The sequence below is a fragment of the Vanacampus margaritifer genome, chromosome 7, assembly GCF_051991255.1.
Source record: "Vanacampus margaritifer isolate UIUO_Vmar chromosome 7, RoL_Vmar_1.0, whole genome shotgun sequence".
NCBI classification, from domain to species: domain Eukaryota; kingdom Metazoa; phylum Chordata; class Actinopteri; order Syngnathiformes; family Syngnathidae; genus Vanacampus; species Vanacampus margaritifer.
The window spans coordinates 21,377,649-21,389,681 of NC_135438.1; the positions used below are offsets into that span (position 1 = coordinate 21,377,649).

The 12,033-nt window shown below is 39.4% G+C and overlaps 1 protein-coding gene across 3 annotated transcripts in view; it reads right to left on the reverse strand.

Moving 5' to 3' along the window:
• The window catches only part of rptor (regulatory associated protein of MTOR, complex 1), a 188,282-nt gene that overhangs the window by 98,103 nt on the left and 78,146 nt on the right, over positions 1-12,033 (reverse strand). For all 3 annotated transcript variants that reach the window (XM_077571008.1, XM_077571009.1, XM_077571006.1), the window contains exons 9-10: positions 8,953-9,053; positions 5,273-5,417 (exon numbers count right to left, since the gene is read on the reverse strand). In XM_077571008.1, the coding sequence (XP_077427134.1) occupies positions 5,273-5,417; positions 8,953-9,053 (246 nt within the window). The remainder of the gene's footprint in view (positions 1-5,272; positions 5,418-8,952; positions 9,054-12,033) is intronic.

Below are 12,033 nucleotides of genomic sequence, written 5' to 3' on the forward strand. Positions count from 1 at the left end.
CAATTAGTAAGCGTTAGTGTCAATTTATTGATGCTGAGCAATGCACAGTGCTGTAACAAGATACTCAACAATTGGGTAAAAAAAATAAAAAACACTTTATGCTTTTAAATGTCTTTTCTCCTCACTAGTATGCTATACATATACTGGAGTTTGTCCCTTCATTATAGTTGATGCATTATAGGAGCATGACGCAACGTTGACGTGTTAAAATAACCATATTTTTCACCCACACATGTTTTAAGCATTGTATAATGGACAGGGGGCACTGCTGTGGCACAATGGCTGTTGCCCCTATTTTCCTGTAGAGTGAAATAATGATCGGGGATTTGGGACTGAAACTTTAAGCTTTCTCCCTGCCAGGCGCGTGCACGCGCTCAGTCTTGCTCCGCGCGTTGGGACGGCGGAAGTGTATGGGAATGTATGAACCAGTCTGTGGTAAAAGACAAGCGTGTGCCACAGCGGATATAAAAGTGTGTCAATATAATAATAAACCAATACTGCAGTGCGACCCTCCGTCTCCCGGTGGCTCGTTTTGTTCGACCATCGGCCAAAAGTTTTGCAACATGCAATGGGAGTTTTCCACAGAGGAGACTCTGACCGAGGGAAAAATCTCCCCTGCTGAGGTGACTGGCCAAGGGAAAAATCTCCCCCTCGACCATGGTCAGAATACCGAGTAGGCGCGGATAACACTGTCGAGTGTGCCAAAAAGGGCAAAACTAAAGTTGTACAAGTGTCGCGGGAGGACGTGGACCAATATTGGAGCAGCATTAATATTGGAGTAGGTGGAAAAAAGGATGAAACGGGACCCACAGCTTGCTTTCTTCTTGCTAAAAAGGTAAGACCTCGTCACGAAAATGCGATAGGGTCTATTTATCATAAGAAATGCTCAATAAAACTACCACTAACTAACGTCTCGGTACTCTGGGCGCTTGCGTGTCGCTGGCTTCCATTCCGCTTTTCACCAGAGGAGTCGCAAATCTGCAAAAAGTTGGTAACTTGCGTTCGGTGCCTTTAATGAAGGCAAGTAGCAAACCTTCACGTGGTATTAATCTTCAGGGTTCACCAATTCCGGTCCTTGAGGTCCGGACTCCTGCAGGTTTTAGATGTTTCTGCCCACTAGTCTCAGGTGTGTTGGTTGGCGGACACATCTAAAACCTGCAGGACCCCGGACCTCGAGGACTGGAATTGGTGAACGCTGCACCATCTCAAGGCACAATTATATGCATCCAGAATATACTGTATATATTGCAATACAGGATAAAGGGGGGGGGGAGAAAAAAGTGTGACAAGACCATGACAAAAAAGGCAAGAAAATGCACATTACATAATAGAGTCTTAATTTGTATAAAAAAGACATTTGGCAGTGCTGTGTGAAAACAGAGGGCAATAGAAGAAATGCAGGAGAGCCAAATCAGCAAAGGCACGCTCACAGCGAGGAGGATGCAGCACCACTTGGGATGACAGCATTAACTCAGGTAATGGCTGCCAATATCAATGAGCAACTCATCACCAAAACCTGTCACTGTGTGTGTGTGCGTGTGTGTGTGTGTGTGTGTGTGTGTGTGTGTGTGTGTGTGTTTGTGCGTGTGTGTGCGGCGCATGTGAAATGGGGACAGCAGTCAACAGAAGAGTGTAAAGGAGCAGTTGGCGGCTGACTAAGCACTTGTTGCTGTTGCCTGCAGAGAGTGGTGCAGTAACACACACTCCCACATTTGTACACACTCCCACACTGAAACTGTCCACAGGGGAGTAATCAACCTTACATTTTCCTCTTCTATCCAGTTCAACACCATTTGAATAATAATTGCTGTATGTGTGCGGGCACCGTCATCGATCCAGCAACCCCCAAATTCTTTAATTACCTCCTTTTATTGTCCTTCCACTCAAACATCCCTGGTCCCACTTTTATTATTCAAGTGGCCTTTTATCTGTGGCACTTTCACATTTATCGTTCTATCAGTCTTGATTCTCTACACAGTCCTGTCATTCTGTGCTGCTAAATACTGCATGTGCTGCAGTGCAGCAGAGCTAAAAAAAAAAATGTTGCCATAAACACACTAATATACACGCACAGCTAATATAGACTTGAAAGCGAGAAGAAAACCTATTCGCTCCTACAAGAGCAGGATTCTGTACAAAGAAAGATGTCATCTCATGTTATGCAACAATCAGCCTCACAAGGCAGAACAGAACCAGTGAGAACATTTTCTTTGCTTCTCAACACAAGACTGATAATGAGTGGGATGTTGCAGGGTTGTATTTATAGGAGAGAAAAAAACAATAGTGGGAGAACTGTTTGTGTAAAGGAATAAAGTTAATGGGAGGAGTGTTTCTTACACAGTGTGCAGAGACACTTAAATCAATGTACAAGGAGACAGATGAGTACCCCTGAGTGCTTGGGATTAGATATACTAAGAGAGGGACTTTGTATTTAAATGTACATTTAGGACAACTATCGGTAATTAATAAAGGTGTCAATACAGAGGTCCCTATTTGGGTCCTTAACATAGTAAGTCAATCGCGACATATAGCACCATTGCAAGCTAAAGTGCATCAAATTGTTTAGACCAACATTTCAACGAAAATAAGCATTAATATTTACACTTATATACATAAAGTATAATTATAAAATTAAACTTAGGGCATTCTTGCCTGATAATTCAACATGGATGGCAGTGGATAGCACATTTAGCAACTGGAAGAACATCATCGGAAACCAGAAGTATGTTTAGCGAAAATACTTTTCCTTTTAACTCTTTTACTGCCAAAAACGTTAAATAACGTTTAGTAAAAACCTACGGAGGAGCGCCAAAGACGTTAAAAGACGTTCACCAAGTTTTTTTTTTTTTTGGGGGGGAAACGGGTGGAGGAAAGCCTTGGCCAGCTGTGCTGAAAGTATCAAGCAGATCTAGTTAGTATAATGCCTATTTTTGGCCCCTAGATGGCAGCGATGACTCTCTTTGGACAAGATTGGGTAGGCGTCAGTAGAAGACGTGAGGCGGAGCTAGAGTGTTGAGGGGACAATGGCTGAGGAAGCCATAATGGCGACCGGTTGCAAGCAGCTCACGCTTGAGCATTTTTTTCAAAGACGAAAAGCATCGACCAATGCTAAAGAGCACATTGATGACGACGATGATGATGATGGTGACTCCGAGGTTGACGCCGAAGTTGGAAGCGTTGACATTTGGGTGAAACTAACCATTTTCTATTGTTGATTACTGAAAAACAGAATAAGGTAGAAACAAACTTTTTTTTTCTGATGAAAGACGAGAGTTCAATCTTTCATTTGGTAGTATGTGTGTTTCCATAGTCCAAACACAAAATTTTCTGTGGACCTTGAAAGATCAGTCAAAATGCTTAAATCGGCTGGCACTGACAGCATCCCTTTTCTGAAAACGTCTGGCAGTCAAAGAGTTAATAAAAATAAAATGAGTAATTATCCATCCAAACAAATAGTAAACCTTTTTTAATGACAAAGAAATGTTTTTAACATTATTTAATGCCATGCACTTGTATAGAAAAAGCCTTAAAGGCAACACAACTAATGTACTGTACAGTATGCTATTTTTCTATTAAAGTAAACAAGAGTTTAGAAGGGTGGGAACTGTGTTGTGGGTTTGTTATGGCTCAGTAGATGCGTACCTTGCCTCCAAAAATAACAACTTTTTTATTTATTTTTTATTTAAACGACCTCTACTTTGTGGACAATCACCTATTGCGACAACTGTATCAGGTTTAGTTGAGTGTGCAATGCAGTGACTTTGTATACAACTTATTGACATCTGTGTTGAGAAGCAAGTACCCTTGGTGTGGAGGTGATCCTTTGGCCACATGTAAACTGCAAGATCTCCCCTTGCTGAGAATGTAGTCAGCTGCACATGTGATGTGGGCAATTTACAGTGCAACCTGTATGTTTGTTCATGAAAACTTTGCAAATTCCCCATTTAACGCTTGAGCGTGCCACTGTCTGAGAAATGTTTTGAAACTTCACCTCTCCCCTGCCCTGCCTTTAGGCAATCTCCCTTAAGACTGATGTTTTTTTATACAAGTGAAGGTGGTTTGGTTAGTACATTTGAGTAAGACTGTTTTTGTGGTGTGTTTTTTTTAAAGAGCTTTTTTAAAAGCTTCGGTAGGCACAGGAACTGTCCGCGTCAAAGGTATGCAGATTCATTTTTGCGTAATAAACTGCTCATCATTTTATTTGTTGCATCAATATTCAAATGATGTCATGTGCCACACATTGTGTGCCATTTACGGGTGCATGGAATGTTGAACGTCGAATGTGAACTAACTGGAATGTTGAACGTCGATGTGAACTAACAAAAGAGTATCCGTAGAGAATTGCAAGTATAAATCAAAAAGATTTCCAACTGACATAGTCTACCAAAAAGTGTTCTGACTATTTTGATTAAGGTAACACTATCTCTGGCTGACTACAGGCCTGTACAGGACGCTGAGTGTGAATTTGCAGTCTGTTCCCAAAGCCAATTGGCTGGTGCAAAGAAATGTATTTATTTATTTTTAAACGTTGGTGAACATGTGAATGTGCCGATTTTATGTGCGCCGCACCGTGTCCCGCTCCAAATAGCCTACAAATGCGTCATCCGCACTGCACCGCACATATCTGTGCCCGCCGGTGCGGACTACTGTACATTGACTATAAAGTGCAATTGCACCGCCAGAAAATGCTCAGTTGCTCACCCCGCGTTTGTTGTTTAATGCTTCGTTAAAATGCCCGTGCTTATAGGCCTAAATATTTTATAATAATATTATAATTTCAATTAATTATAATAAATGCAATGATAATAACAAATTTGCATACATTTTTTCCGGCGTTTCGGTTTCTGACCAAGCATTTCTCATTTTTGTTTTTCAGTTTTTGCCCAAAATGTTCATTTTGTGCATCCCTAATAAACAGCTAGAGTAAGTAATGGCACGGAGTTCACACTTCCTGTTCAGGGCTTTTAGCTGTCCAGCATTTGGGTGGACTCCTCATTTTACAAATGATCTTCATTAACTTTTGGCTGGTGGCATTTATATCACTGCACGGCCTTTAAAACAAATTACTTTCTATTATAATAAAATGTAGATAGTACCACTCTGTACCTCTTGTCTAATCAAGGATGTATTTTGTCATTTACTGCAGCAAGTAACCCACCCCCAAAATAAAAACAAAACAAAAAAATGATGTGAGCAATGCGGAAACTGATACTTTCGTTTCACCTTCTGGACTATTTTAACATGCAAACGCAGAGCTGTGTTAGTGTCTTACCACATGGCATGCATGTATGTTGGAGGCAAGCGAGGGCTGCTGACTGGCGTACAGTTGTATGACCTCATTATCCTCTCTGCTAATAGGAAATTGCGGAACAAGCTGGCCACCAGAAGGTCCTGACGAAACAGCTTCTGGAACAAATCTACATGCAGACAGAACAAAAGACAATTAAGACAAAATACATATACATATATAATGTCCAGGTCCTGGGGATGAAAAACCAGCCCAGAACTTAACACTTCACCACCCACCCTGCTTCACTGTAGGGAGAAGGTTCTTTTGCAGTGGTATGCAGTGTTGACTTTTCACCAAACATGACTCTTTTAGTTGTGACCAAACAGTTCAATTTTGGACTCATCTGTCAACAGAAGGGTCTTCCAAAAAGCTTCATTGCATTTATTATAATTAATTATAATTATAATATTAGAGACATGTTAGCGAATGGTACATTAAACACCAAACGCGGGGTGAGCAACTGAGCATTTTCTGGCAGTGCAATTGCACTTTATAGTCAATGTACAGTACTTCGCACTGGCGGGCATGGATGCGTGCGGATGACGCATTTGTAGGCTATTTGAAGCGGGACACATAAACATATTCACCAAGTTTAAAAATAAATACATTTTTTCGCACCAGCCAATCGGCTTTGGGAACGGACTGCAAAGTCACACACGCCGTCCTGTACAGATCTGTATTCACTCGAAGCAGGGTTGGGAGGGTTACTTTTAAAATGTAATCTGTTAGTTACAAGTTACCTGCTAAAAAATGTAGTTAGTAACGTAATCCAAGTACCATAATATTAAACTAATGTAACTGGATTATTTTTGGATCACTCCAATATTGAGTATGCTCATGAAGACAAAATAAAAATAAATATCACCACAATATATATTCTATACAATGTGCCCCTGCTATTTGCGGGTGATAGGGACCCGGGAAGCTTACAAATAGCAAAAAACCTTGTGTAATTAAAAAGAATGTAGACGATTGATTGATTGAAGGCCATATGCTGTTTTCCAACTGTCACTGAAAACAACCACACCTCACAGATAGATAGATAGATAGATAGATAGATAGATAGATAGATAGATAGATAGATAGATAGATAGATAGATAGATAGATAGATAGATAGATAGATAGATAGATTAATCCAATGAAGATGATGATGCGTGACAACTGCAAAATGAACTTTTATCCCAGTCACAAGTTTTGCCGTGTATGTTGTGCATTATGTTTAAATAGTGAATTGGTGGGATGAAGATTTGTTTGGAACGTGCAAGTCACATTATGGTTGTAGGCTAGCGAGAGGGCTAGCAAGAAGCTACAGCACGTAGCATGCCGCTGGACTCTTAGCTCAAACTTTCGCTCCAAGTTAGTTCTAGTAAATACCGGTCACCATTTCCTCATCCCGTCCGTGAAGCTTTTTCAAACTGCCTGTGTGTGGAGGACTAATAATAGTAATAAGCTGTGAATACTGACTAATATTCATTTTCACTTTTAACTGCAAGACATAATTGATTTTTCTAAAACTGCAAACCGAACTGAACAGAAAACCATGAACATAAAACCGAAAACCGAATTGAACCACGGATTTTGTGAACCGTTGCCCCCCTAATAATATATATTCTAGTTTCTAAATAGCCACTGTTTGTTCTGATTGCTGCTTTGCACACTCTTGGCATTCTCCCCTCTGGGAAATCCTTCAAGACTGTTGAAAAAACATTTGAAGTGTCTACTTCTTGAAGCTCATCGAGAGAATGCCAAGAGTGTGAAAAAAGTAATCAGAGCAAAGGGTGGCTATTTTGAAGAAACTAGAATATAAAACTACATGTAATCAATTATTTAACCTTTTTTTAAGTACATAACTCCACGTGTTCAATCATAGTTTTGATGCCTTCAGTTACTGTAACTAAAAGAGGCTAGACTGGAAAGTGCAGTGTGTAAAGTGTTTCCTCACTTTCGGTGAGTGGAAAAAAAATTGCAATATAGCGAGGTACAACCTGAGATAAACCCCGTAATATAGGATTTTTTTGACCCAAATACAAATATAAATATTATAAGTGAACCGCAAAGTAGCAAGGAAACACTGTCTATGCTTTTTGACTATAGAGGGCTGAGATCTGCGAAAAAGCAAATAGCAGTAAGTTACAGCTTTGTTTTCAGTGTTTCACTATACGGCAACTGTAACTGACCAATACGGGATCAAAAAGCCCAATGGAACATTTAAATAACATGCTTTCTATGTGGGCGTCTCCAGGTACACTGGCTTCTATCCACCTTACCAAAATACATGTTACAGAAATGAAAGACTCTAAATTGTCTACAGGTGTGATTGTGAGTGTGAATGACTTTCTGTCTCTTTATGCCCCTTGATTGACTGATAACAAGTCCAGGGTCCCCATTCTGGCCGAATTAAGCTGGGATAGGCTACAGCTCACCCGTGACCATAAAGAGTACAATCAGAAGAAAATGGAAGGGTGGGGGGTAAGCCAATTTTCTGCAGATGTATGGACTTCTATTACGGTTGTGGTATTTGTTTTTCGCATGAGCAAAATTGTGTGTGCTGCATGCAAGAACTCTTTTGACAGAGTTCATAACAGAGTTGGACAATAGTCTGGGTGATTTGAATTAGGTGTGCAGCAGAGCCTCATTACTGGGATTCTCCCTGACGTGGGCTGCTTCATTAACAGTAGAGCCCCAAGGGTTTAAAAGGCTTTGGCAGCCATCAGCATTGTCACATTGTTACTGGAGCTGGGAGTTGGTGTGCTTGGGATGTGTGCAGAATAAAAGACAGGTGGGTAATGAAAATAACCGTGTGCACTGCATGAAAAATGAAAATCCCAGTAATTAAATAATATATCTAGATCAGGCATTGGCAACTGGCAGCCAGAGTTACCTCCTAGGCTAACACAGCCATCAGATTCATCTGTTCAGTATTAGCCGGGTCTTTGCCCAGCTCGTCCCTCTACGCCCATCTTGGTGTAGAGCAAACACCCCCCAAAAATGAAAAGGTCCCAATAAGATATTACTCACCAATATGATATCACACACTACAGCATGTCAATTTACCAAAAACTGGCAAAGATGTTGTCGCCAGCTTTAAAACAAAATCGTGTTCACCAGCGCTAAGACAGTTACTCATAATCACAGAAGCTCAAGATGGTGCACATTTTAAGTGCAGTGAAATTGGGGTCTTTGTATGACACTACCAAGGTTTGCAATACTTTAAATGCTAATACAAATGTAAAGGAAATGCTTCAAGGGTTAAAGTCAGTTCGGCAGTGCATGTTCACCATATGGCCCTTGGGGCGATGTGGATATAACATAGACTCTAAGACCTCCAGGATCATCAAAACTGGCCTCGATCCCTAATCTAAAATCATCTCATGATGGAAAGGATCAGAAGTGTGTTACTGCAGTTCTTTTACGTGTCTCAACACACACAATGAGAATGACTTTGTATGTGAGCAAACAGTACGTGCTTAAAGTTTTTGGCTGCCAAATGAACACACTTCACCGTTTGAGGAACCCCCTTGGACTTAGCTGGACTCTACACCAGCTAACCTAGCGGCGATTGTCTGACAGTTTTACTCTTAGCCATACTTTATTATTACAGTTATTAGACGGCTTCATTTGAAATTCTGGGTAAGTTTGCTAAACGCGTGCAGCACCACACCTCTGGGCAACACGTTCCAGGCAATGGTATCAGTGATGGCTGTGAAGATCCAATTGAGTTCTCCGAGCGGAGTGCGCCTGTCGTTGAGCCTGCCAGGGATCCTGCACACAACAACACAGATGGCTCAGTGTCAGCAACTCATTGCGTGTCACAAAGATGACTCAGAACACCAAGTGGCAATCACTCAACACAATTGAGGGGATTTGCTGTACATTTACAGGCATTTAGGCTTTAACTTGGTGAGTATGCAATTGTCCATACTGTAGATGCTGCTACAGTCCATGAATTAAGACATAGAAAGCCCAATAAGGAAAAACAGAAGCATTTTGCAAGCTATTATGTAAGATATATGAATGTGTTAGATTTAAAGTTTACTAGTTGCACTGTACTGTGCTGCATATTGTTGCTGTCCAATGAAAGCATGCATTTCCCAATTTTTTTACTTTTTAGAGAACGTATCAGTTTTGATAAGAAAAACTGGCAAAACTTTGGATATTGATGTTTCATTAAATAACGACAATATTAGATGTACAGCGATTACAGATTATTTGAAAATTATTTTGATAATAGAACAATTGTTTATAGACCTTTAATAATTAAAAAATGCCCAAGACTCAGAATTTCAAGTATTCTCAGATTTCTTTTGTCCTCCATGAAAGCAGAATTATCATTTTGTTGAATAAAAGTGGGACATTTGCAAACATCTGCTTTTACTTAGGAAAACAATGATTAATACAAATCTCTACCCCCATACAGGTAATTTCATATCCCAGTATACAGCATTCCTGTAATGCGGTTCATCTGTCGCCTTGAAATGTAAATGAAATGAATAGGGGGAAAAAATAATCCTGATTGGCGTGAACATATTAGCGTAGGGAAAATTAACCACAGCATTTCCTCTGTGATGGAAATCCTTCAAAATTGTACTATTATATTACACAATAATTAGATTACAATAAGAAAAAAAATTATAAATATGATATACCATTATAGCATATGATAGACATTCATTATATATCGCATCTACAAATATATATCATTATATCATACAACTCTATATTAAAGTGAGAAACTTGTAGTTTGAAGTGAAATACATATTTATAATACTATAGTCTTGGAACCTTTCTGACACACATAGTATGCTGCATATGATTAGCATTTAAGAAGTGTGAATGTACAGTGAATAAATGATAACATGATATCATTAATAATAATAATGTAAAATCTTATATAAGAGGACCTCAAAATATATATTTTTGCCTTAATCTAATGTTATAAACTGCATAAATGGCTAACCAATCTCACCCCCAGAGAGTAGATCATGTTCCGTATTTGTGTAACTCGTTTTTACACACTATCAACCCTTTCATGAATCAGGCTATATGTGTTTATTATTGCTACTGTGTCAATCTTGCTATAGTTTAAAGATTTTAATTTTGAAGAGCAGGCTTTACATTTGCTCGTGAGGAGATGCGTAACACTAAAACAAACAGAAAAACATTGTTGCACAGCTTCCACATTTTACACAGTTGCCCAGTGTCTTAACATGTCTGTGACACACATTGGTCAAAATAACCCAAGGTCAACCAATTATAGCATAGCGCACATTACACTTTCTGTTATGACTCAGCCTGACTATGGCTGTGTATGTGTTGCATGCAGTAAAACAACAGCCACCAGCTGCTGCATATTTGAAGCTGGTGTATTATGTAAGTTAATTGGTGATTCAATTATGAATGCTATGCATTGAAAGTAGCACAGAGAAATGTTTCCATATCTGTGCTTATTAGTCATGTTCATGACAGAAGTAGACTCTTGCACAGGGGTACCCTGGTCCTCGAGAGGCGCTAGCTGATTGATTATTTGAATCAGCTGTGTTGGAGGAGGGAGACATCTAAAACAAGCTCATTTCACCAATAGAAAAAGAAAAGGCCCAGTGCCTGCGCTGCATTTTGAAAGCTTGCCAACACAGCAATGGAGCACTCAGCACTTTGTATCCCTTTTTTATTTATTGTACAGTCATATGTCTTGGTGGGAGTGGCGGCAGTGCAGGGGGTGAAACATCTGTGTGTGTGTGATTGAATGATTGGAAAGATGAAGTGGTTAACCGGTAGGAAAAACAAACATATATATATAAAATGCACAAATAATCTTGACGGTTGGATTTAATTATATAATCTAATTCATACTATTCAAACACTATACAGCCACCCAATCTAGATGTCAGGGTGACTTGTTTTTCACAACCTGTGTAGCTTCTGCTTGAGAAAGAAATGTTGGTTATTTTGCCACTCTAATTTCCAATGGTAAATAACATGTCCAAGGTGTCCTCCATGTGTAAGGGCAAAAGGATGACCGTAAATAAAGTAATGGAGGGTGTTGTGTGTGCATGTGTGAACAAAGAAGTTTTAGCTTGAGAAAGCTTCAACAAAATCACACACGAGTGTATCGTGAGCAGAAAAAGACCACATGCACTCAATGTCGTGACAATCTTATCAAAATGGCCAAAATATTGCCAGAATGTGTTGATGTGGGAAGTTGAGATGAGGAACAGATGGTGAAAGGGAATTTTAAATTTGATAAACAAATGGTTGTTTAAAAACAAAAACAAAACAACAACAAAAAAACAGATGAGGTAGGTGACCTCGGCAAAATATTTGGGACTTGAAAGCACAGGTAAAAAGTTTCTAGCACAATGACCAGCGCTATTAATGTCGTGATCACCTTCCACCAGGCTCATTTGTAGACAGAAGGAAAGCAATGTGAAAATGATTCCACTCATTTTTTCTGTTCTTTAGCCAAAATAAAAGCCAAATTTTATGTATTATGATTATTATTTTTTCTAAATAGGAGCTGGAGGCGTTGGAAAGGTTGCTAAATATAGCAACAAAGTCGTTAATTTGTCATGGCTCACTGTGCTTTTGTAAATTGCATAGAATGCCTTTTCTTGACATTATACAAATGTATAATGGAATTGAAAGCTCCTAATTGTTTTCAGTCATTTTGAATGTCAGATGGGATCTTTTCCACTATGAAAGATGCTTATTAAAACCAAAAACAAAAAAGATTGAAAAAAACTCC